Raw genomic sequence first — 26,980 nt, forward strand, 5'->3', positions numbered from 1 at the left:
ATTTGCCAACATTTATCTCCATATTCCCAACTGTATGTGTATTCCTTAGCTTCTCCACTGATCTTTATGCTGGAGTTTCGGATTGTTTAAGGAAATGATCTCCTGAATCACTTGTATTAAAGATGGCTTGAGTATGACTTCTTTAGAGGTTATTTGTCTAAACTAGCTAGGTTATCTAAGTATGATAAAATTTTTGCAAACTAGTTTATTGGTTTGTTCAGCAGTTTTCGGAGCTATATATTTTCTAAGAGAAAGAGATACTAGATACAATCGGTCAGGAACTATATTATATAAATTGAAGTGACTTCAATTTATAAGGAATAATAGTGTTGACGAGAAGGACCAAAGGTTTGGGAAAAGGAAGGTTGATGGGAAGGATGTGAGATTCTCTGTTTCCATCTAGTAACAGTCCTAACAGGCTGCAGAAGGCAGACAATCAGGCAAAGGTGGAAAGTCTTAATAAGAGACTCTGATCTTGAGTTCTGGGAGATTTCTAGTGCACATCAGAAATTAAGTATGGATTCAACTCTTAGGATCAATCCAATGAGTAAATACATGAAGCCTGAAATTACTCTTCTAGTGCCACATGGGTAACAACAGGATGATTGCTGACAGTCTAGCCCAGGTGAGCGAGTTTCTAAATTTTTGTAATCAAGTCTGAGAGAGAGAGAGAGAGAGAGAGAGAGAGAGAGAGAGAGAGAGGTCTTAGGATCGACGATATGCTGCTTTCACCCTCATTTTATTCAGTCCAGAACCTTAGTGCAAAATGAGCTAAAAAAAAAACAACTATTTGAGAGTGGGGGAAGAAAATGTGTAGAGATTTTAGAAGGTTCAAATGATGTGTATAAATGAGAAGTTCCTGCTCCATGACTGACCACCTGACTTTATATTTATACCTTTATTCTGTGACCCGAGGCATGAACCTCTTCTTGATACAGGTCACTTAACTTTTGGATTAGATGGAGGCTAGATTCTTGTTTGAAGGCTAATATCTCTAATTTTATCAGGTTAGGAGTGAGTTAAAATGAATTAAAAAGTGACAAGATAAGAGAAAGATAATGAGTTCTGTTCCAAAGTTTTGCCTTACCCTTTATTTCTTTCCATGCTGTGTTTGCATATTCAGCAGTTCTTGCATTCTCTGGATTAAGTTTTAGGTCAGAGAATGTAACTGAAAGGTAATTCCCTCTGGCACCACACACACACACACACACACACACACACACACACACACACACACACACACACCTTTCTTTCTAGTTTATTTTTCTTACTTTCATCTCATCTCATCATTCATTCATACATATTATATAAACCTGGGTTGGGTTTGATTTAAATGTTTTTATTAGATATTCCATGTGAACAAGAGAAAATATTGAGGGTAAAACTGACTTATGCTTTATATGATATTTCCACCTGTGCTTTCAGATTTCCCCAGAAAAGAAAGACTCCACTAATGGCTCTGCACTGATTGAAATCAACCTGGCAGGATTAACAGACCAATCCAATCACTACTTCCTTTGTTCTTCGTCTTCCTAGTAAAGTATATTTTCACATGTTGGGAAATATGGGTCTGATGATACTCATTGGGCTGAATTCAAATCTTCAAGCAGCCATGTATTTATTTCTTTTTAACTTATCTTTTGTTGACCTCTGTTATTCTAGTGTGTTTACACCCAAGATGTTGATGAACTTTGTAAAAGAGAAGAACATTATCTCCTACCGAGGTTCCATGACCCGACTTTACTACTTTCGTTTCTTTTCCATTTCTGAGTGCTATGTGCTCTCCTCCATGGTCTATGATCACTACGTGGCTATCTGTACCCCAATGGTGTACAGCATCGCCATGACCCCCAAGAAGTGTTCCAGCCTAATGCCGACTTCCTACTTGATGGCATTTTCTGACTCCCTTGCCCACACTGGGTTTATGCTGAGACCAACCTTTTGTGATGCTAATACTATCAACCACTATTTTTGTACCTCCTCCCATGCTCCAACTCTCCTGCACAAGCACCTATATCAGGGAGCCGATTGTGTACATTGTGGTGTACATCAACACTGTTGTGCCCACACTTACCATTTTTTCTCTTATGGTTTTATCCTCTCTAGTGTATTCCACATAAACTCCAATGAGGGCAGGTCCAAGCCTTTAACACCTGCAGCTCCTTCATCACTGTGTCACTTTTCTTAGACTCAGATGTATTCATGTACCCCAGACTGTCTTCTATATGCATGGACCAGGGGAAAATATCCTTTTTATTTTATTTTATTTTATTTTATTTTATACCAACGTGGTTCCCATGTTGAACCCATTAATCTATAGCTAGTGGAACAAAGATGTTAAATTTGCTTTGAAAAATAATGCTCAGTAAGAGAAAACTTTGATTAGGGTCAGTGACTCTCTCTGCATTATGTAGATTTTGTATGTTCAGTATTTTCAGTTGTTAGATGTGGGGGGTAATTCTGCAGGATCTCAGCTTGCAGATTTGCAGAAGAAATGAGACAGAGTCAAAATTGCATTTTTAACCAAAGGTGTGGAGCAGTCTTGAATCTTACTGAGTCAGCTAAGCTTCTTCTCTGCTGCTTTCCACTGCCACTTTTATTAGCCAGAGTTTAACATAAATCACCTGAGATTCAGTGTTGACATGATCCAGGGTACTTGTGCTAATTAACTCAGAAAAGGGTAAAAAGAAAAAGTAAAGTGATTTTATATGCATATACCAACAGGTATATTTCTTGTGCTATATTTAAAATCACAGTTCATTGAATAAAAGGTTCCTTTCAATCCTTTTCTACTTCTTGTATATAGATATGTTTGGTATCTCTCACCAGGTACGCATCTTCTTTACTTCTTTTACTGTTATAAAATTGAATAATTAAATATATTGTATTTGAGATTTTGTTTTCTAGAAAGTGTGTGTATTTTAAAATGATTATATCACCCCACATTGTAGTGGAAAACTATTTTTGGGATTGTCCTTATCTAAGTCAATTAATGTAAGATAGGTGAATTAATACTCTGTCTTGACTCCATTTTTCCATTCTCTAATTGGTAGAGATTTTTTAATTGCCAGAGATTAGAGATGCCATGAAGACCACTGAGATTACTTTATTTTGCATCTAAATATTTTGATTCAGTTTTCTTTGTCAAAGAAAAGATGTTTGGCATTATCACTTTGACTAACCATTCCCTTTGTTTTCTGTTTATCAGGATACCTTGCTTTCCTCATAGAAACTTATGCATATGGAAACAAGGACAGACCAGTTGTATTGAATACCCAGCTACTTGGGGTTTTCCATGATATAGCAGAAGTGCCTTTCCTTTGTTCAAAGCTCTTTCTGACATAAGTTTGATTAGACCCCTTAAAATCAGTGAATTGTGCATACTTTTCTGCCTCTCTTTAGGATATTTTCTTAGCATGTATTTCTGTTCATCTTTGTGCTCTTCATGGATGACAGGGATGAATTTGAGGAAGACTCCTCTGCAATGACTAGAAAGTAAAGGGTTTTTGGACAATCTAGTATGCCTGGTGCCCAGAGTTGGTCTTATGCCAGAATATTTCAGGGGTAAGGTATATATGTAGGCCAAAGGCTTTTCCCTTCTATTTCTCCCATATTTTCTGGGCCTATGCAAACAACAACTCACACACACACACACACACACACACACACACACACACACACACACACACACACACACACCCTTTCTATTGTATTTTTATCTCTTATCTTAAAAAATAAAGAGCTTACTAAATTGTCTGCTATTGTTTTAATGAGTTCATTGGAAATACAATAATTTTCACAAATACACTTGCTACTGAACTTTTTCTTTTTTCTTTGTTTTTAGCTTTTCTTTATATTCTTTCTATTTTTTAATAACTGCTTTTTTTCACCTTGAAACAAATGTATATGATGATTTATGTCAAATATGGGATGCATTTTCTTTAAATAAATAAATAAATAAAAAAGAAAGTAAAGGATTTTGTTTCATCAAATCTAGGCTACTCCATCACTGAATTTAAAAAAATATTTTTAGTCATAGTCAGTGATGCTCATTTTTTTAAACTACAACCAATGTTACCCAGAGGTACTCCTGACTTTGCACACAGGAATCACTCCTCACAAGGCTTGGGGGACCATATGGAATACTGGAAATCATATCTAGGTTGTCTGCATTCAAGATATACTGTACCACACTCTACCACTCACTGTACCACAAGTTCAGTCCCCTTTAATTATTTTAAACACTTTTCTGTTCATAATAGTAATTCAAGAGCATAACATGTAACATTGTTCTTCTCTACTAAGTTCTGAACTGATGGAAAATAAATATACAATTATTGGAATAAAATGTAGATGTATAGACAGAATGTTAGGCTAAACACAGCTAAAGAGAGAAATTATAAATAGAAAAATTTATATAAATATATATATTTATATAAATATATAAATTATATAACAACAGAGAGTAAAGAATATGAATATAGGTCACACATAGAGTGTGTGAAAATTTAAATAGAAGTTCAAGAGAGAATGATAGAGGCTATACATGAGTGTAACTGGGTATTATTTTTATTTGAGAAGGAGACAAATTATATAAATTACTAAACACAGAATAAATATCTCAAAATATTGTGATAAAATTATAAAAATCCAGAAAAAATTGAGTGGGAAGAAGAGAGAATAATTCCCTACATAAAAAGGAAATGTAATTAATGCAAAATTATTTGAAACATCATATATTCTACATGCAGAAAACAGATGGGTTATTAAATAGGAAGCTTAAGAAGTTTTCCTGAGCAGCAAATATCTTTGGGCCTTCTGTGGGCAACAAGAGAAGAGATTCAGATCCAACATTTAGCTTAAAACAATGTCAGTAATAACACTTTGTCCTTTGATAGCATCTTACAATGCACAGTGTCTATATTATTATTGACTTAAATTTTTTTTCTTCAAAGCAATCCTCAAGGGGTCTGGGAGCCACTTGCAACAATTCTTGGTCAACTGGGCCAGACAATTCAGTGCTGGAACCTGAAAAATGTGTTGTTGTTTGGTTCCTGTGGGGCCAGGGACCACCAAAGTCACCCAGAAAGTACTTGGGGGTTACCAGAGGATTAACATACCCAGAAGTACTCAGGGAATCTCCAGTGCAATATCTCATGATGCCCCAGAGACCAGGTAGTTCCAGGTATTGAACCTGTCCTTTGGGTGATGAGATCTTTCTGAAGTTAATCACAGGTAATTCCTTAGGGTGATGAGATCTTTCTGAGATTAATCAAAACTATCACTTTTTTGTCATTAATTCTGTTTTGCACACAAACTCAAATCATGAGAGAATTTGCAAACCATTGGGGCTTTATAGTTGTATAAACTATACCCCTCTCAGCATTTTCATTTAATATAGGTTTTGAAGGTGAATTATCCTAAGGTGAGTAAAGATAAATCTGGAACCCATGGAAGAAACCAGCTCTTGTACTTGAATTTAATATATTTAAATGCCCCAATTAATCACTTATTTAAGATTTTAGATTATTGTTATTTGAAAGTTAATAATACTTATTATGAAGCTGTTTTTTTTATTTTAAGAAAGAATCTTTTAATTTAAAGGAATTCCAATAAGAGAGGCAAAGGCAGGGACTGAAGCAATAGTATAGCAGGTAGGGTACTTGCCTTGCATGTGGCTGACCCAAATCCAGTCTCCAGAACGCCATATAGACATCTGAGCACAAAAGAAGTGATTCTGAATGCAGAGCCAATAGGAAATCCTAAGCACCTCCATTTGTGGGTCAAAAACAAAAAAACAAATAAAGATAGGCAAGGACATTAAGTCAGAAGTAGTCCAATTGGCTCCAAAGTTATGCAATTCTCAAGTGGCAGTCAAGGTTTTATCAGAAAATAGTCTGGACCCTGAGCTATTGGCATTAAAGTACTCCGTTTTCACATTAGTTTCTCTTTAAAGACAGTATTAACTAATTTTAAAAATGTTCTTAAAGACACAATGTCTGCCAATGGCTGGAAAATAATACAAATGGAAAGAACCTACATTTTACATGTACTTATTTACTTACTTTTTGTCTGTCTGTCTGTTGAATAAAATGCCCTTAATTTCCTCTCTCATGATCTATATTTCAGCTTCAGTGTTTCCCATCAAAACCGCCAATAAACCGAATAAGTTCCATGGATTTCAATATTTTATTGTATTCTTATTAAAAACATAAATACTTACCTGGCAGGGGAGATACCATGATCACGAAGGTGGTTTCCCCAGGGCGAGGCTTATCCATTGCACTCCGGATGTGCTGAGCCCTGCGATTTCCCCAAATGTGGGAAACTCGACTACATAATTTGTGGTAGTGGGGGACTGCGTTCACGCTCTCCCCTGGAAAAAAAAAAAACTATAGTTAATAGGGTTATAACAGTGTTAAAGTTTATGGTACGAATGAACAAAGTTATTACACCAAAGTGTCCAGGACCCTCCGCACTTTCATTTGGTCAATGGCTGATGCTGTCTCCCTCTGAAATCGGAGACATTGGCTTACCTGGAACTTCTCTTCCTAAGCAGATCACTTTTCTAAGTCACATGATTCCTCATCAAAGAGCACAATTGGCAAATGCCCTATAGAATGCCCAGTTTAAATTGGTGTGAAATTTTATTTTATTTTATTTATTTTTTGGTGTTCAGTATTGTTCAGAGGTCATTTCTGGTTCTATGCTGCTAGTGGTTCTCGGGGGATCACATGGGACATCGGAATTGAACCCAGGTCAGCTACATACATGGTAAGTCTCCTACCCACTATACTATTGCTCTGGCTCTTGAATAGAAAATTTAACTCTCACTGTTAACATTTGAGCATTGTTGGGAAAATGTTCTTTATATGTACTTATTAAAGGGCCTCTTGGTGCTACTCCTGGGGTTTGTTTTGGCAGTGTGCACAGTAGCTCCTTCCAAATAAGTATAAAAGGTTGACACAGTCGACAAGATGTTTTTACTTAAATATGAACAATGGTAGTTGAACTTTCATCTGATACTGGACAGTTCTACTGAAGTTACTATTGGGACTACAGGAATTTCCTGGTATCTTTGCTTTTTTTTTTTTTGTGGTTTTTGGGTCACACCCGGCAGTGCTCAGGGGCCACTCCTGGCTCCATGCTCAGAAATTGCTCCCGGCAGGCACGGGGGACCATATGGGACGCCGGGATTAGAACCGATGACCTTCTGCATGAAAGGCAAACGCCTTATCTCCATGCTATCTCTCCGGCCCCAATATCTTTGCTTTTTTGAATGAAAACTTCATGTTTAATTTTTTCTTGCTGAAAACTGGTCTTTTTGTGGAGATCTTGGAAAACACACACTAGACTGAAAAACTTACCCATTTCCCCCTTAATGCCTTATGGGACACAGGTGCCTGCCCTTTGCTGTGCTTTGGCATAATACAAAGTAAAATAAGCTAGTATTTTATAAGTATATGGAATAATAAAACTCTAGTAGCTGATGGCTGCATAGTGGCTTACAGGTTCCAGAGCTCAGTACGTATTTTTAAATTTTATGACCATTCCTTTCAGAGACAAGAAACGATTTTAAAGACTTTAGTGACTTGTTCTATCACACTGTCTGAATAGTCCTAGGTCTAAATGTAGTAGAATACTAGAAGGATTGCCATATGCATTGATACATCTATGTTAAATCAAAGGAATAAGGCAGAGATGCATATATACATAAATATATACATGGACCCTGGATGCTTCGTGTGTAGCTTGATGAATACCTGGTGAGTGGAGCCATATTCCTGCTGTTCTGAATAGGGGATATAAGAACACCAGCTACTTTTTCTAAAGAACCATTTCTGCTTCCCAGCAAAGGAAGCTCCTTTTTTTTCTGTACACTGGGGGGGGGGGGGCATTAAAGTTTTGAAACATAAATATCATTAACTTTGAAAGAGAATAATTGGAAGGCAGATAATCTTATTATCTGTACACAGTGAAACTTGGTTTTTTTTTTTTTGCAAATATAGTACACCCTTAATTCAGTTTTGTTGATTTATATTCCATTGTCAGTGAAATTTCTCATGTATTCTTGTTGCTTAACTTGAAAGTGCTTTGTTAATTCAGTTATTTTGGTAGGAATATCAAATATTGCATTTCAGATTCCCCTGCCTTTTTATAGTAAATATATTAAAAAAATCTTTGAATGTGTCAAGGTGATCATTCTTTTTCTGGAGGAAGTCACCCCTGTTAATGCCCAGGACTTACTCCTAGCTCTCTGCTCAGGGATTTCTTCTGGTGGACCGAGAGGATCTTATGGAGTGCCTGGGATACTATCTTTGTCAATATTGAGCAAGGCAAGCACCTTACATGTTTGTACTATAATTTCAGTCTAGGGCATTCTCATATGCATGAGTTTTTTGTGTATGCATGTGGTAGTCATATGTTGACATTTTTAGAGTCATTTTTTTGGGAAACATTTTTGGAATCATTTGTGGAGTCTTGTTTTGGAGAGAGGGAAATTTTTGGACAGATATATAGTTTGAGTTTCTTTTTTCCCTTTAAAAATAAGTTTCTGGAGGTTTCTTTTCATTGATAAATTGTTCTTCTCACTATCATCAACTTAAACAGCTTTATCATATATCCCTCCCAGGATTGTTAAAATTACTTCCAGGGAAAAATATAGCATGCCAGTAAGAGAGGACCATAGTGGGATGAAAAGTGTTTCAGTGGAGTCAGAGTGATATCACAGCAGGTAGGCTTGCATGCGACCAAAGCAGATTCAATCTCTGGCATCCCAAATGGTGTGATACCTGAGCACAGAGCCAGGAGTAATCCCTAAACACCAGCATGTTTGGCCCAAAAGCCAAAAGAAAATAGAGCAAGCTTTAAAAAGGGATATGGTGGCACTTATATTGATGAAGATATTTTTTTTCCTTACTTGAGTTTTTGGTAATCTTGAAGATGTTAAGTCATGAAACAAATGTCTCCAGATAAGGGAAATATTTATGCATATTGTCTGCTTTCTTCACCTTATTTGGGCTTATCAAAGCAAAACCTAATGGATGGAGGGATCTATTCTGGTTACAACCTCTGGAAAACCCTTTTCAGCTGTCTTGAGTTCAGCATTATTTGGGAATATAAAGGGAGTTGGAATTATTAAGTGGTTCTCAACCCTAAATGCCCAATTCTTCCCATTGATTCTAATGAAGTGGAAGCTTTATATGAATCATGAAACATCACATGTCACTGTGGTTTCAGAGGATCATAGAAAAAGTTCAGAGCACTTATCTGGAACAATCTAGTCTCATGATCATTAATGTTTGGATTAAAGTGATATCATATCAACCATGATTATAGTTGTGTTGTTTTTTTTTTTAAGAAAAAAAGAAAATGATTTTCTGATTTCAGAAATTCAATGCTCTTTTGCTGTCATTTTGAAAGTCATTGCACTTTAAATCACTCAGCTGCCCAATTAACAAACAAATAGGTGACTCTTAACCTGTTATAGAAGGAGTAGGCAAACTAGATGGCAGAAAAGAAAAAACAATTGAAAGTCTGAAAAAAGAAAAAAAATTGTCTCAACTGCTACATGAAATTTCCATGATTATTTTGCTCACTTTGGAAAATGACATTTTAATTCTGACCATGATGTAGAAGTTTATATGTTCTCTCTTTAGTACCATGAAGCAAAGGAAATTTTGTTGTTGCTAAACATGATTCAATAAAATATCTAGCATGGGAATTGACCAAATTTAATCCATTAGGTAATCTACCCAGTTCATATATAATAACACCGAGAGAAAAGATCAGCAAGTTTGGCCTCTACTCCTGTAGCAAGTATGAATCAGGGAGGAAGCACTGATTTATGAAGTAAATCTCAGGTATTGGACTTGAGAGAAAATTGTATACAGAAACTTGGCTGTATTTTGAAAAGAAGAGTCCTATTGTATGGTCTAAGATAGCCTTTTATGCCATATATGTCAACTAAAAGTATGGTGAAAAAATTCTTTATCTTATTGAAGTTTTCTATCCAGAGATCCAGTGGATCAAGTAGGAAAATGAACCTTGGAAGTGGTTGGCACAATTTGTCATATTTTCCCCTCATGATCTCTTTAGAGAGGTCTTTTAAATTTCCAATCCCAGTTTTTCAGAGAACACTAGTGGAGCGGACTCATGTATATGGGTTGGAAATAAAACTGAAATTTAAAAAATATACTGACTGATCATTTAAGATGCTGTGGTTTACAGTACTGTGGTTTCTCATGTACATAGTTCGAACACCACACTCATCAGAAACAGGAATGTTTTTTATATTATGAGAGATTAAAATATTGAGACAAAATCTTCAGGTTCTGATGGTTTCTACCAAGGAAAAGAGAGTGCACAGTGTAATGAAAATCTATATCCTTTAAGTTGGTGCTATCCTTCAAAGTAAGGATTTTTTGGACTTAGATCAGAATCAAATAGATCTAACTTACAGAAAAGCATTTGAAAGCAATGGGTGAAACTAAAGCCCTGGGTGGTGGTTGTTGCTGTCATCATCATCATTGCAATTTTTACCACTAAACATTAAGGGTCCTTGAGAGGGTCAGATCATATCATGGTGGATTCTATTAGGGATGGAACCAACCCAAGGCAAGGTATGTGATTCTGTCTAGCACAGAATCAAAAATAACGTCCACACACAATTTCATTTTTCTTTCTACAGACAATATCTTATTAGATATGGTTACTGCAAACTCTTCCTCAGTGACTGACTTTATCCTGGAAGGACTGACACAGTGCCCAGAGCTTCAGCTGCCACTCTTTCTCCTGTTCCTCCTGATATATGTGGTCTCTGTGGTTGGGAACCTGGGCATGATTCTCCTAATTGCAGTCAGCTCTCAACTTCATTCTCCGATGTATTTCTTTCTCAGCCATCTGTCGTTCATTGATCTCTGCTACTCTACTGTCATCACCCCAAAGATGCTGGTGAACTTTGTGTCAGAGGAAAACTCCATTTCCTTTCTGGAGTGCATGACTCAACTTTATTTCTTCCTCATTTTTGTAATAGCAGAAGGTTACCTTTTGACAGCCATGGCTTATGACCGCTATGTAGCTATCTGTAGCCCCTTGCTCTACAACATCGTCATGTCCCATAAGGTCTGCTACATAATGATGGTGGTGGTATATTCACTGGGGTTTTTTGGGGCCACAGTTCATACTACCCGTATGTCTATGTTGTCCTTCTGTGGATCTCACATAGTCCGCCATTATTTTTGTGACATTCTCCCCTTGTTAACTCTCTCTTGTTCCAGCACCCACATCAATGAGATCCTACTGTTTATTATTGGGGGAGTCAATACCTTAGCACCTACGCTGGCTGTGCTCATCTCATATGTCTTCATTGTCTCAAGCATCCTCCGAATTCGCTCTACTGAGGGTCGCTCCAAAGCCTTCAGCACTTGCAGCTCCCATCTCCTGGCTGTGGGGATCTTTTTTGGGTCTATAACATTCATGTATTTTAAGCCCCCTTCTAGCAATACAATGGAACAGGAGAAGGTATCCTCAGTGTTTTACACAACAGTGATCCCCATGCTGAACCCCTTGATCTACAGCCTGAGAAACAAGGATGTGAAGAATGCCCTGCGGAAGACACTTTTGGGAAGATCATCATCCTGATAGAGGAAGTCACTAGGGAGCAAGAAAAATGAGCCAAGGCTTCATTTTTGTGTCTACGTGCTTCCCTTCCCCAGAGAAAGCCCAGAATTTCTTTTCATTACTTTTATAATCTCAGTTAGCGACTACTCCCAGTTCACCAAGATCCATCATTTCCCTTTGCTGAGAAAGCACAGTGCTCTGAAAGAACAGAAACACACTCTCATTGGCTCCCTGTGCCAGTTCCTTACCCCCTGCATCTCTCAACTCTTCTGTAGAGCTATCTGTAGAGTATTGTTCGTGAGGCAACTGAGAATCAAATAATGGGATTTGGCAACTTTTGTTGATGCATGGGAGCACTGAAATTTTCATCATATTTGCAGTTGAGGGAACAGTTAGTGTGATGGATGATAGAACCATGGTTCAGAAAAATCTCTAGGGACTGGAGTAGCAAGACTGCTTAATAAGATTCCATACTTCTGTCATAATGAAAAGGGGAAGAGTATATGGTTAGTTAACTGAAGGGAATTGCGTTTTTCTTTAAATAAACTGTATCATTACCCCGGAAGTGATGTATTTTATCCGTATAAGCTGCATTTTAATTTTATTATCAATACTCTTCCCCACCATTTGCAGTTAATTAAAACTACTTTCAGTTGAATGTTATTAATTTGTATATCTATTTTCAAAGATCATGAGGTTTCCTATGTTTTCTAATCTTAACTGTGAAAGATTTGATTCTCTTGCCACTTGAGAGCCAACCAAATAACAGACACAGAGAGAGGTTGGGAATGTTATATATTGCTAGCTGGCAATTTGGAAGATGGTGGATGCTTATCCACAAAGCAACCACTTTTTTTTTCTGCATAGTTATAAGAAGTGGTTCTTATAGGAGAAAAACAGCAATGAAAAGCAAGGCTTCAGAGCACTGGGTGATGGAATGAATAGTAAAATACCCTATGAGCTGCCTCCTGAAGCACACTTATCTGAAAGTCTAAGCAAAGGCTAATAATTAGGTGCTGGGGAAAAAGAGAAATGGGTTATGAATTGTCCTTATTTTTGGATTTTGAGGGATGAGTGGACAGGAAGAGATTAGTGTAAAGTACTGGCTGGATTTCACTGTGCTCATTAAACAAATAAATACACTTATTTAAACCAATATTACTTCAACAAATACAAAACCAAAAAATAAAAACTTAACTAAACGGAAAAATCTTTTCTTACATTACAGGCCAGAGTTTTATTTGGTTTTATATATATATTTTAGTTCGGGAGTTTTGATTCTTTGTTTTAAGTATTCCAAAACAAACAAACAAAGATAACTAAGACAATAAAAAAGATGTGGACAGACCCAAGATCATCTCTTTTTTTTTTCCTAGAAAGAAAGCATTTTGTATGCTTAGCAGACAACTAATTATGGGATACACAAATGCCAGCTTCTGTATCATATTGGAAACCATCACCTAAAGTGTATCAATTTTTTCCACTTAAATTGAGTTATTCTACTTCAAACATGTCAAAATTATGTAAGAATATGGTTAGAAAGGCTTGGTTCTGATAGGTTTTTAAACGAAATTACATACTAATATATCTGTAGATTTGTTTATTTCAACACATGGCCCCTCACTAATTATTTTTTTTATTGTGTGGGCACATGTCTATGTAATCAGTGTGGAGTGGCTTTTATATCTCTTAATTCAATGTTTTGTTTTATGTAAAAATATTTGAAACCAGTATCCATTATAAAAGTTAACTGATTCTAAAAGCTGATATATTGATGGGATTGACCAAAATGAGAGATACAGAGCAGCCATTTGAGCTGACTATCTGCTAGGAAAAGAGAGAGAGAGGGAGAGAGAGAGACTTTTAAAACATGTGATGAGTGTCATCAGTCTAATACAAGCTCCAATGGATTCACACATTTAGGAAAAACTTTAGCTCTCTTAAGATCTCTATGGACCTAGAATTGTTCCTTTTGATGAAATCTAATGAATTTGCTCTCTTTTTATTTTATGAATTTGGCATTATATCAAAACCATCAAATTCAAGTTGATAGATAGATAGCTTATGCTATCTATTTGCACATCTTCTGTTTTACATTTCCCTCCACATGCACTGATGAAATATTTTTTGTGAAAGATGTGGTCTTCATTAAGATTCATTTTCCTTACATGGATTTACAGAATTCTAGGAAGGTTCATTGAAAATACCACTTTTCTTAGAATGAATTTTTTTTCTCCTTTACAATTATCAGCTAACAATTTGTGGGTTCATTTATCCCTCTGTTCTACTCTGGTGGGGCATCTATTATTTGGTATCAGAAGTACTGTCTTAAAAGCCAAACCTTTAACAGTCTTTAAGTAGTTCCTTCATTTTGACTTTGTTCTATTTCAGCAAGTAGGTGTTTGCATGCTTTTTTACCTTTCCACAGAACTTTTTACCATTTGTAAATATCTACAAAAAATTTCCAAGATTTCTAATACACTGATATCATATATATATATATATATATATATACTATTACCTATATGTGTATATAAAAGAATGGAATGAACATTATTGGTTCCCCATCTTTATGGAATACCTCTCTATTTTCTTAGACCCCTTTCAATAGATTTTATGGTTTAATGTATATGGATCATGTACACATCTGATAGATTTATAGTAAGACATTTTATTTATTGGTGTTAATGTAGTAACATGTATTGAACTTCAAATTCTAGTTATTCAAGTCTTAAATTTTAAAGAGTTGACTTTTTATATATTAAAATTACATCTCACAACCCTGATTTTAGCATTAAGATCCAGAAGGATGTTTATTTATTTTTACCACATTAACTGTGCTCACAGCTTACTCCTGGTAGGGTTGGGGGACCATATGGGGTGTCAAGAATTGAATTAAAATTGGCTATATGCAAAGCAAGTGCTTTACCATGTATTAACACACTTCTTACCAATTATTCTTGTTCATAGTATTAGCAGGAAAGCATTTAATTCTCAATTATGAAGTACAATGGAACCACAAAGGTTCATATAAGATCTACAGATAAATTCCTGATGTAAGTGCATCAAATTCAGTAAGAATAAATAGAAGAGTGGATCTTTAGTGCTTTCATTAAGATTTTTAGTCAGTATTCTGGAACACATCTTAATTGACTGTAGTGGTGGTGAAAGAGCTAAACATTAAGAGCAGTTCTCACTGTGTTATGATTTGGGGACACAGAGAAAAGGGCTGGGAATATGTATTTCAGTGCTTGAGAACAGCCTCACCAAAATGCTGCTTGTGTGATCATCTTGCAGCCATTCCAATTGGGAATTATTACTATATACTGTCCAAAGTTGGCTCCTTCCAAGGAGAAATCATCTACATTGGGAATTCCATTATTCTGAATGGGTGCAGACATAATTGTTTTTAATTTTTGGGAGACTTTCCCCTCACAATTTTCTTTGGATCATGGAGTTCTAGAAGAATTCTGGCATCACTCATCTCCTTGGAGGTCAAAGTCCTTTGAATAACAAGTCCATGGATTCCTTCTCTTAGAGAGAGGAGGCTAATGATATAAAAATGGAAGGAGATCTGATGCCTGTTCATCTGGTGTCACTAAATCTTAGAGTTCTAATAGATTTTAGACATCATTCAACAGCTCTGTCCTTCTTAGGAAAGCAGAAGGGAAGATCTTTGTTGAATAGACACTGTGAATTAGTGATACAGTTGGACCAGAAACACAACTTTGGAGATGGTGAGAATGGGGCTTTATTTCTTCATTTCTAATTACTTCCCTTTGATTTATAATATTTCAAAGATGTTAAGAATTTGTTATGGGGCCGGGAAGGTGGCGCTACAGGTTAGGTGTCTGCCTTGCAAGTGGATGGACCGCGGTTCGATCCCCCGGTGTCCCATATGGTCCCCCCAAGCCAGGGGTGATTTCTGAGCGCATAGCCAGGAGTAACCCCTGAGCATCAAACGGGTGTGGCCCAAAAACCAAAAAAAATATAAAAAAAAAAAAGAATTTGTTATGATGCTAAACCAGAGCATCAAAGGAGTTCATGAGTAATTCCTGCTATTTGGCTGTTTGTGTGAGATTAATTCACATTGTAAGAAAGAAAGCATAAATTATTGATACTCTCAAAGTAAGTACACACATTCTGAACCTCTTTTTCTGAAATCATGTAACATGAAGTTTCCTTTGAGAGAACGATCTAACATAACACTCTGATTGACCTGGATAATATTAACTTTCTTCACTTACTTCCACCAAATCAAAGGAAATGAATTTTCGTTTGCCTGTGGGTATACAGAGGGTGGATCAGAAGGAAAGTCCTCTTGTTGTTTATGTCTATGATGAAATGAAATGAAGTCAACGTATAGTCAGAGCTCTTTCCAGAAATATGAGACAGAAGAATACTCACTTTTTTGAATCCCAAACTTGGATAAAGTCTAAGATGAAGTGATCAGGATGGGCTTCCCTATCAAGTTATTCTATCCTTTGGATATGGGCTCCTTGGCCATTTCTATGTGGTCCACATGTTTACTCAATTGTATTTCATGTGCACAATGATGCTAGGAAATGTCAGAAGTACTTTCTTAGAACAGACCAGAGCCTTAATGTTATAACCAAGGTTCAGGGCTATACCATTTTACTCCAGATAACCTATAATTGCCAAGTGTATTCTGGATACAGACATGATAGAATCTCTGAGTACATGGAAATTCCAGCTCTTGCTTATCAGATATTCTAGGAGAATATTGAAAACACTGTATTGTTTTTTATTTATATTTTATATATCTTTAAATGTAAATAGATTCACAACTGATGAAAATATTATAAAAACAATTGAGTTTTTAGATAGCTGTATACCTATAATAAAAATAGAAAATTTCAAATGTTCCAACAGTATGATCAGTTGCTTTTCACTTCTCTCACAATATTAAAAAGTTATTTCAGTCTTATGAGCATAATTTCTAAAATGTCTATGATTTCTTTTTTTCTAGTTACACGTCCCGTTCCCAGAAGGAAAAGGCCATGTGCAGTTACTCCACTCTGACTGAGTTTGTCCTTGAAGGATTAACACACCATTCAGAACTCCAGCTGCCTCTTTTCCTGTTTCTAGGCATCTACGGGGTCACAATGTTGGGAAATCTGGGCATGATCCTCCTGATTGCTTTCAACTCCAAGCTCCAGTCTCCCATATACTTTTTTTCTTGGTAATTTGTCATTCTTAGATCTCTTTTATTCCTCAGTGGTTACCTCCAAACTCCTGGGAAACTTTGTGTGGGAGAAAAATGTTATTTCTTACCCTGGGTGTATGACCCAGCTTTTTTTCTTTTGCGGTTTTGCTATTGGTGAATGTTTTATGCTCTCTGCAATGGCCAATGACAGATATGTAGCAATTTGCAATCCTCTGTTGTACAATGTCACCATGTCCCCCAAAGTATGCAATGCATTGGTGATTGGAGTCTATACCATATCTACTTTCGGCGCATTAGCCCATACAGTTGCTATGACAAGGGTTTCCTTTTGTGGGGACAATGTCATCCAGCATTACTTCTGTGACATATATCCTCTTCTGAAGCTCTCTTGCTCCAGCACACATGTCAATGTGCTTCTTGTTATTCTTGTAGGTGGGTTCAATTTATTGACAACAACTTCAACCATCTTCATCTTTTATGCTTTTATTATTGTTAGCATTCTTCGAATCTGTTCTGCTGAGGGTAGGTCCAAATCTTTTGGTACCTGTGGCTCTCATTTGACAGCAATTGAAGTCTTTTATGGTTCTCTTATTTTTATGTACTTTAAGCCCTCAGACAGTACCAGTAGCATGGCCCAGGAGAATGTGGCCTCTGTGTTCTATACCACCATGATTCCCATATTGAATCCTTTGATCTATAATAAGGATGTCAAGAATGTGTTGAAGAATGTCATGGGGGAAAAGATAAGAAACCACATGGATGGAGTCGGAAATATTGAATGTCCTGAGAGCTGCATGATTAGTCACTTTTATCCATTATCTTACATACCATTAAATTTTTTCTGTTTCTAAAAGTTACATTTTATGCACATTTTATAGTATTTATGCCATATGTTAATAACTTCTCTAGTATATGCAAATATACACATATTTTCCATAATGTCCTGTTTCAACCTGTTATTAATAAATTTTAACAAACTTAGTTTGCAAAATTATTCTGACTTATATTTTTATAGTTCTTAATCTTTTCTGTTTGAGCAAGACATAGATAAAATAATTGGAACCCTTGACCACAGAGACAGACCAAATTAATCAACAAATTATAATTTGATGATTGATCACAAATATTTCATTTTATGTGCATATTCTTTTTCCTAAAAGTATATTTCTTACAGAACTTAAACTTCCCCGACGTATGTAAAGAAATCATAAACAGAGAAATGCCTAACATAAGGTCAGTCACAAAGCAATCGCAAAGTTGCCTCTCCTCAACACTAGAGGCAGCAGAGAACCTTTTCAGAGATTCAGCTTCCTTGCTAGATTTTCATTAGCAGCATCTCAATACTGAGAGGCAGAGAGCTTGACCATGTCCCTAACCAGATTTCCTCTGGTCACTGTTTCATTGTAGATGAATAAATAAATAAATAAATCCTTTATTTCCACAAAGGCAGATTTCCTCTGGTCACTGTTTCATTGTAGATGAATAAATAATAAATAAATAAATAAATCCTTTATTTCCACAAAGGCAGGCACCCCAACAGACGTTGTGATAGACTCACAATTCTGACTTGAACACCAATTGTTTTTGATCTATCAGTTATATGACACTTTATTTGGTGTTGGTGGGGGCATACAGGAAGAAACACCTTAGGAACTAGGGAAAGATAATTGAACTATGGTTCCTGGGGTAAAAACCATAGTCTAGCCTTTGGAGCCATATCTCTGTTTACTGATATTTTCTTATTGGACAGGAACGATGGTGAGTTTCTCCTTAATTTGTCTCTTTTTCATTCTTTTCCAAAGTTTTGCTAACTGATTTTGCATTTTGCTAACCTGATGACATAGAGTGAATTTTATATTCATAATAAGAATTGAATTTCTTAATATCAGATAGTTTCAGTGTTGTGAAAAACTTTCTTATTATATCAACTCACTAAGCTGATCAAGAAGGGTCATTGCACATTACATGTAAATGTCTTTATAAAAATAGCTGTACTTTTCTGAGAATGTGGTTCCTCACATCGCTTTTCTGAAAAAAGAAAAGTAAAACTCTAGCATATTATCCAAGATACATAGATCTGTGATGTAGCATGCATTCACATTTTGCAATGATATGCTTGAGTGATGGATATGTGCTTCAGTAATTCTCTTCCTGCTTTAGCTATTTCTACAGGGATTATATACTTTGATAATAAATAAGCATCTTGTTTTTTTCTTGGTAATCCAAGCAGATTTGTTAAACTCAGATTTGCTTTTGGATGCTGTTAACCTAGAAAAACTTGTATAAAGGGGAATATTTAGTCCATTAAAACATACCAAATTTATGGGGTTCAGAATGATAGTACAGTGGATAGGGTGCTTGCCTCCTGTATAGCCCCTGACACCAGATAGTCCTCTTAGCTTATCAAGCATGATCCCCTAGTATAGCACAGCTGAGAGTAAGCTCTGAGTATTATTGGATAGGCCCCCCCCAAAATTTACCAGATTTTAATGTACACTTTGATTATCATGGCTTAGCTCTCTACCTATTATTCTTCTATTCATCCACTCATCCTCTGTCTACACATTTAGGAAATCATCATTATGTTGACATCAAGATTTAATCCTTAAATATTTCTTCATTCCATTAAAATGACTTTGCTCACCATATTTCCATGTTTTCTGTTACTGTACTTCCATTGGCATGAATTTCAATGAGTTAAATTTTACAGTATGTACTACTTTGTATGGGTTTATTTTACCCAGTGCAATTATGTGGCTTTGAGGCATATTGTTGTGTGTCTTAACAAGGGATTCAGAGAGATAGCACAGAGGTAGAGCATTTGCTTTGCATGCGGCCTACCCGGAAGGGACCTGGTTTGATTTCCGGCATCCCATATGGTCTCCCTGCCTGCCAGGGATGATTTCAGAGAGCAGAGCCAGGAGTAACCCCCAGCACCGCTGGGTGTGGCCCATAAACCAATCAACCAATCAATCAGTAAAGTTAAAAAAAAAACCACAAGGGATTCTCATTATTGAGGTTGTATGTCCACATATGTGTTACTTTACCTTCTGGTGGACTTTGTATTGCCTCTAGTTTAAGGTCTATATAAATAAAGATAGTCTGATCATCTTTGTACAAGTCTTTTTTGTTGGTGTATGCTTTCAATTCATATGTTGAATAAACAGCAGAATCACTTGCACCTTAGTGCAGTTATTCATTTAGATTCTCAGACTAAAATGAGGTGATGATGTCATTACACATTCCATTATGCAGTTTAAGAGAGAAAAATTTCATTTTTTATAACTTTACTTTATTTTTAATTATTTCACTTTGTAATTTATTGAATCACTGAATTACAAGAATCAAAAATTGACAGAGAATAGGATAGTATCTCTTATTTAGCATGGTAGAATGCTCTTGTTAGGATGCTTAGTCAAGGTTGTTAAAAAGAACTGAAAACCGGGACCAGAGAGATAGCATAGAGAGGTAAGGCATTTGCCTTTCATGCAGAAGGTCATTGGTTCAAATCCTGGCATTCCATATGGTCCCCCGTGGCCCATGCCTGCCAGGAGCGATTTCTGAGCACTATATATTGCAGTGCTTAAGCACAGCCTCACCAAAATTCTGGTTATTTGTGATCATCTTAGAGCTTTTCCAGATGAGGCTCATTATCAAACTCTGTCCAAAGTTGACTTTTTTTCAAGGGGAATGATTGGGAATTTCATTATTCTGAGTATGTTATTGTTTGGATACAGGTATAATTGTTCTTCATCTTCTTGGAAAAAATTTCCCTCTGAGATTAAACTTTGAATCATGAAGAGCTAGGGGAATTCTGGAATCACTCATCTCCTTGGAGAACAGAGTCCTGAGAAGAACAACAAGTCTACGGATTCCCTTGCTTAGAAAGGGAGGCTCAGGAGACAGGGTTGGAAGGGACCAACTAACTAACTCACTCAGTGTCGCTAAATCTTTGAGTTCCAGCAGAGCTTAGATCTCATCCAGTCAGCTACATTCTTTTTAGAAAAGCAAAGGGGAAGTGCTTTTGCTGAGGAGACACAGTGACTTAATGACACAACTGGTGCAGACACACAACTTTGCAGATGGTGAGAATGAGGCTTTATTTATTATTCATTTCCAGTCACTGCCCTTTGATTTTGTCCTTTCTTTGAGCCTTTTTTCCAAGAATTTAATGTGATGTTAACCTATAATGCAGAACACACTAAACATCATAGATGACATTGAGAGGGAAGAACTAATATTTCAGTTTTGTGTCTGTGTGCAGAGCAGGGAGTAGAGGGTAAAGTTCCTATTTTTTCTTATTCCTTCTGAAAAGAAAGATATATACACAAGTACTCGCTCACTGGTATCCCAGAACTCCCAGTAAAATAGACCTAAATTAGGATTAGTAATGACCTTGATTGGTATCTTCCTTATAATAATTATAATTATAATATATAATTATAATAATTATAATTCATTTATAATAAGTGAATTATCTGGAGAATATACATGTATGCAACATATATTCTTCCTGAATGGGAACCTAGGCACACAAAGGTTCTATGAGTCCACCAAATTATTTTCTTATTTTGATAAATCTTTAATGATATAATATCAACATGCCAACATTGAACAATATCATTCAGACAGTTATAATTTCTAAGTGTGTTCTAGTTCCAATACCAAAGTCATCTTTGAAGGCATGGAAACTCCATGCCTTATTAAATATTTCAGGAGAATATTGGAAATTTTGTATTAATTTCTGTTTTTATCCCTTTGTGTACCTTTAGTTAAGTATAAATAGATCCACTGCTAATGTGAAAATACAATTATAAACATAATTGAGTTCTTGCATAAGTGCTTTATTTTAAATTGGGTAGTATAAAACATGTTTCAATTATAAGACCAATTACTTTTCATTTCTCTCATTGAATTAAATATTAGTCATATAAATATATTTTCTTAATTTCTATGGTTTATCTTTTTCCTAGTCACAGATCCCGTTACTTTGGAAGGAAATAACCATGTACAATTACTCCACCGTGACTGAGTTTGTCCTTGAAGGATTAACACACCAGCCAGAACTCCAGCTGCCTCTCTTCTTCCTGTTTTTTGGCATCTACAGTGTCACAGTGGTGGGAAACCTGGGCATGATCCTCCTGATTACTTCAAGTTCCCAGCTCCAGTCTCCCATGTACTTTTTCCTTGGTAATTTGTCATTCTTAGATCTTTTTTATTCCTCAGTGGTTACCCCCAAACTCCTGGGAAACTTCATATGGGAGAAGAATGTTATTTCTTATCCTGGGTGTATGGCTCAGCTCTTTTTCTTTTGTGTTTTTGCTATTGGAGAGTGTTTCATGCTGACGGCGATGGCCTATGATAGATATGTGGCTATCTGTAATCCTCTGTTGTATAGTGTCACCATGTCCTCAAAGGTATGTAAAGTGTTGGTCATTGGAGTCTATACTATGGGAATACTGGGTGCATTAGCCCATACAGTTGCCATGATGAAAGTTTCCTTTTGTGGGGAAAATGTGGTCCACCATTACTTCTGTGACATAGTTCCTCTTCTAAAGCTCTCCTGCTCCAGCACATATATCAATGAACTTCTGGTGATCTATGTAGGTGGATTCAATGTGTTGACATCAACTTCAACCATCATTATCTCTTATGCTTTTATTATTGTGAATATTCTTCGAATGTCTTCAGCTGAGGGAAGATCCAAAGCTTTTAGTACTTGTGGCTCTCACTTGATGGCAGTTGGGGTTTTTTATGGTTCTATCATATTTATGTATTTTAAGCCCTCCTCCAGCAATATGGCCCAGGAAAAGGTGGCATCTGTGTTCTATACAACAGTGGTCCCTATGCTAAATCCCTTGATCTACAGTTTGAGAAATAAAGATGTAAAAAGTGTCTTAAGGAAAATCATAGGGAAAAGGTAAAGACCCCAGTTTTACCTGGCTACAGCTTAGAACTATTAAGGTTGTGGTATATTATGATTATTCTCTTCTTTACTAATACATACAACTGAATATATTTCAAAGACTTACACACCCTATTTATTCCCTATAGCACATATATACATATATATCTTAGTCATTTATATAGCTTGAACACACTCATATTTTTCAAGAGCAAGCATTGACATCATATTGTGCTTCTATGTTCATTGATAATGTTTAATTGGGTTTATTTGAAAATGTCTCCCAAGGCAAATTTTCATGGTCCATATTCCTTTTCCTCTGAAGAAGACATAGATAGAACTATGTTCATTCTTAATTATGAAGTGGATTTGATGGTGCTTTTTCTGGTCTTCCTATTTCTCTGCATATTATCTTTCTATAAGAGCCTTCCTCAAAGAGTATGAAATATCATAGATGATCATATAGCTAAAAGAAGTTCAGCTATTGAAACATATCTGAAATGAAGCTTTACTCCAGCTATGCTTGAGGTAGCAGAGAGCTCTGTCTTTCCAGGGTTTAGCTTTGTAATCGTTTTTACTTTGAAACATCAAGTTCTGGAGGATGTGAACATATATCTATGGACTGCCCTAGGGACTTCTCCTCTGGTTATTTTCACTAATGTTCGATTACACCTGGTTTTCCCAGAAACTCTTTCTATAGGCACCCTGGCTATAATTGTGATCAACTTCAACTTTCTAGCCTCATCTCTGACTTTGACAGCAATTCTTTTCTCTCTATTATTTATCTGACATTCATTCTGAGGGGAGTATATCTGCAAGTGTTAATGAGGACAATGTAATGCCAGTTATTGCATCCTGTATTCCCAGAATGAAAAAATCTTTTTCCTAAGCCTTAGATATCTTTATTTTGTCCCAGGCATTCTGGCACATATTTACTTTCTCAATTGGCAGAAAAGACAATGAGAGTATCTCCTTAGTTTATCTTTATTTTATTCTGGTTCCAGTGTTACCATTTTTCTTTTCCTTTTCTTTTTCAAATGAGAGTCACAAAGCTAAAGACCTACTATTGTGGTCAGTGTGCTATCCTTACTTGCTGTCCACAAGAAATTAGAACAGATTGGTATTTCCATAACAATTATATTTTTAAAAATTTATTTCATCATCATTTAAATTTTCTTTCATACTGGGGTTTTAGTTATAGAATGTACACCACCCTTCAACAGTGCGGTCCTCCTACCACCAATGTTCCTCCATTTTCATCTCCAAAGTCAATCCCCTGTCTGTCTCTTAGACGAGCATTCTACCTTTCTTACTCACTATCATTGTCATGGTAGCTGTCAATGTCATTAGTGTTCTAGCTGTACTCATCACTCTTTGTGGCAAGCTTCATGTCATGATCTGGTCCTCATACCATTCAGATCTATTGTCTCTGTATATTATTGCCATAGTGTTTCTTATTTTTTTTTTGATATCCCACAGATGAGTGAGACTATTCTATGTCAATCCCTCAACCTTTTTCTCAGTTCACTCAGCATAATAGTCTCCATGTCCATCCACGTATAGGCAAATTTTAAGACCTAGTTTTTTGCTTAATAGTTGGATAGAGGGGCCGGAGAGATAGCCTGGAGGTAAGTCATTTGCCTTCCAAGCAGAAGGACTGTGGTTCGAATCCCATATGGTCCCCCGAGCCTGCCAGGGGCGATCTCTGAGTGTAGAGCCAAGAATAACCCCTGAGTGCTGCCGGGTGTGACCCCAAAACAAAAACAAACAAACAAAAAAAACAATAGGTGCATATAATTCCATTGTATAAATATACTAGTTTTTTTAGCCACTCATCTGTTGTTGGACACCAGGGTTGTTTCCAGACTCTGGTTATTGTAAATAGTTCTGAGATAAATATAGGTGTGCAGAGGGCATTTATGTATTGTGTTTTTGTGTTCCTAGGGTATATCCATAAGAATAATATTTATGAATTATATGGGAGCTCAATTTTCAGATTTTTGAAGAATATTCACATTGTTTCCAGAAAGGTTGGGATAGAGGGCATTTCCATCATAAGTGAATGAAAGTTTCTTTCTCCTCACATCCCCACCAACATTGGTTGTTATTCTTTGTGATGAGTGTGAGTCTCAGTGGCATGAGATGATACCTAATTGTTGTTTTGATTTGCATATCTCTAATAATTAGTGATGTGGGGGCATTTTTCATGTGCCTTTTGGCAATCTGCATTTCTTCTTTGGGGAAATGTCTGTTCATTTTTTCTCCTCATTTTTGATGAAGTTAGGTGGTTTTTTCTTGCTAAGTTCTGTTAGTTATCTTGGATAGTACACCTTTATCAGATAGGTTTGGACTGAATAAATTCCTCCCATTCCATTGATGGCCTTTGAATCCTAGTCACTGTTTCCTTTGATATGCAGAGGCTTCTCAATTTAATGTATTCTCATGTGTTTATCTCTGCTTCCACTGGTTTGGACAATGGTATTTCCTCCTTGAAGGTATCTTTCATTGCAATCTCATGGAGTGTTTTGCCTATGTTTTCTTCTATATACCTTATACTTTCAGGTATGATATTAGGGTCTTTAATCCATTTTGATTTGACCTTTGTGCATGATGTTAGAGGTCTGAGGTATTTTCTATTTTTTATTTGTTTGTTTGTTTGCATGTGGCTGACTAGTTGTCCCAATACCACTTGTTGAAGAGGCTTTTCTTGCTTTATTTTGACCTATCATAACATGACAGGGTAATGTCATGTTACTATTATTGTGTTGCTATTTATGTCTTTCTTTAGATCTGTCAGCAATTGTTTTACATAGTTTGCAGGTCTCTTATTGGGCGCATATATGTTTATGAGTGTGATTTCTTCCTGGTGTGTCCTGGCCTGCAGGACAGGTTATTCGCGGGTGTAGAGGGGTCCCAGCCTGAAAAGAGAATGGGGAAAAAGAAGAGATGAAGACCTAGTAAAGTGCCTTATTAAGGTCTCAGTTTATTCATCAGTACAGGCTCTTTTTAAGCATGATTGTACAGGGGGTGGAGAGAAAGCATGATGGAACAGCCTGCATTACAGAAGTCATCTTACAGGTAATCTTTACATGCCATCTTTACATAAGGAGCACAGGAACACCTCAAGGTTAGTGAAGTTTCAAGGATGTCACAAGCTTTCTGGAATGTATGCCTGATAGGAAACTGTGGTATTTCTTTGGGCTCTGGGGCTAGCCAATGCCTTAGGTTACGTACTCCAGCCACACCAGACTAGTTTGTCCTACTGAATTCCATATTAGGGTTTGGTCTCTGGCACTGGTGCACATATCCCTTGCTTATCAGGCAGTTTCCATATCTTTCCCTTATAACACTTTTTAGTCTAAAGTCTTTGTCATCTGATAAAAGTATGAACACTCCAGCCTTTTTAATGGAGTTATTTGCTTGAATGATTGTTCTTCAACCTTTGACTTTGAATCTATGTTTGTTCTCACTATTCAAATGTGTTTCTTGGAGACAGCAAAACATTGAATTCAATATTTTGATGCATTTTGCCACTATGTATGTCTTAACTAGTGACTTTAATCCATTGATATTGAGAGAGATGATTGTTATGGGATTTAGTGTCATTTTTGGTAAGAGTTTGGTGTGTTTGTTGGGTCTGCCTTGCCTCATAGGTCTACTGACATTTCAATTCTTTTGAGTCTGTAAAGTTCCTCAGCTATTGTCTTTCTATAAAGCTGTATATCTTTCTTTCAAACCTGAATGTAAGTCTTGTTGAGTTAAATATTCTTGGTGAAGCATTCATTTCATTGAGTTTTATTACTATATCTCACTACTGCCTTCAGGTTCTGAGGGTTGCTTTTAACAAATATGCTGTAAACTTTAAGAATGGTTCTTTAGGGGCTGGAGTGATAGCACAGTGGTAGGGTGTTTACCTTGCACACAGCTGATCCAGGATGGAAGGTGGTTCAAATTCCAGCATTCCATATGATCCCCCAAGCCAGGAGTTATTTCTGAGCACATAGACATGAGTAACCCCTGAAAGAAAAAAAAGAGAAAAAAGAAGGCTCCTTTATATATAATTTTCCTTTTCATCTTGTTGCCTTCAGTATTCCTTTCCTCTCTGTGGGAATTTGTCATTGTGACTAGGATGTGCCTTGCATGTTTTACTTTGGATATCTTTTAGCCAATATTCTTTGGGCCCATGGTGTTTGGTTGCATGCACATTTTAGCTCTGGGAGTTTCTGTGATGATGTCCTTGACTGTTAATTTTTATAAAAAATTTC

General features: G+C 36.3%; 4 protein-coding genes, 1 non-coding gene and 1 pseudogene across 5 annotated transcripts in view; all 6 read left to right on the forward strand.

The window, feature by feature from the left end:
- LOC126015454 (NADH dehydrogenase [ubiquinone] 1 alpha subcomplex subunit 6) overlaps window positions 1-26,980 on the forward strand; it is a 566,806-nt gene that overhangs the window by 146,611 nt on the left and 393,215 nt on the right. The gene's annotated exons all lie outside the window — the stretch shown is intronic.
- Window positions 587-2,369, forward strand: LOC126015778 (olfactory receptor 8B3-like; annotated as a pseudogene).
- LOC126017056 (U1 spliceosomal RNA) lies at window positions 6,216-6,379 on the forward strand. The gene has a single exon (XR_007498732.1). It is a non-coding gene; the product is annotated as a U1 spliceosomal RNA (small nuclear RNA).
- Window positions 10,702-11,643, forward strand: LOC126015463 (olfactory receptor 8D2-like). Its single transcript, XM_049777990.1, has one exon. It carries the CDS (start codon window positions 10,708-10,710, stop codon window positions 11,641-11,643), a length of 936 nt encoding a protein of 311 aa, XP_049633947.1. The 5' UTR covers window positions 10,702-10,707.
- LOC126015779 (olfactory receptor 151-like) lies at window positions 14,623-17,661 on the forward strand. Its single transcript, XM_049778365.1, is given in 3 exon segments — window positions 14,623-14,678; window positions 16,613-16,814; window positions 16,816-17,661. Coding segments are annotated over 3 exon segments (1,104 nt in total).
- LOC126015471 (olfactory receptor 8D1-like) lies at window positions 21,805-22,734 on the forward strand. The gene has a single exon (XM_049777998.1). It carries the CDS (start codon window positions 21,817-21,819, stop codon window positions 22,732-22,734), a length of 918 nt encoding a protein of 305 aa, XP_049633955.1. The 5' UTR covers window positions 21,805-21,816.

This window comes from Suncus etruscus, chromosome 8 (assembly GCF_024139225.1).
Source record: "Suncus etruscus isolate mSunEtr1 chromosome 8, mSunEtr1.pri.cur, whole genome shotgun sequence".
NCBI classification, from domain to species: domain Eukaryota; kingdom Metazoa; phylum Chordata; class Mammalia; order Eulipotyphla; family Soricidae; genus Suncus; species Suncus etruscus.

Coding starts and splice junctions, on each gene's coding strand:
- LOC126015463 (XM_049777990.1), top strand. CDS start 10,708: ATGGTTACTGCAAACTCTTCCTCAGTGACTGACTTTATCCTGGAAGGA.
- LOC126015471 (XM_049777998.1), top strand. CDS start 21,817: ATGTACAATTACTCCACCGTGACTGAGTTTGTCCTTGAAGGATTAACA.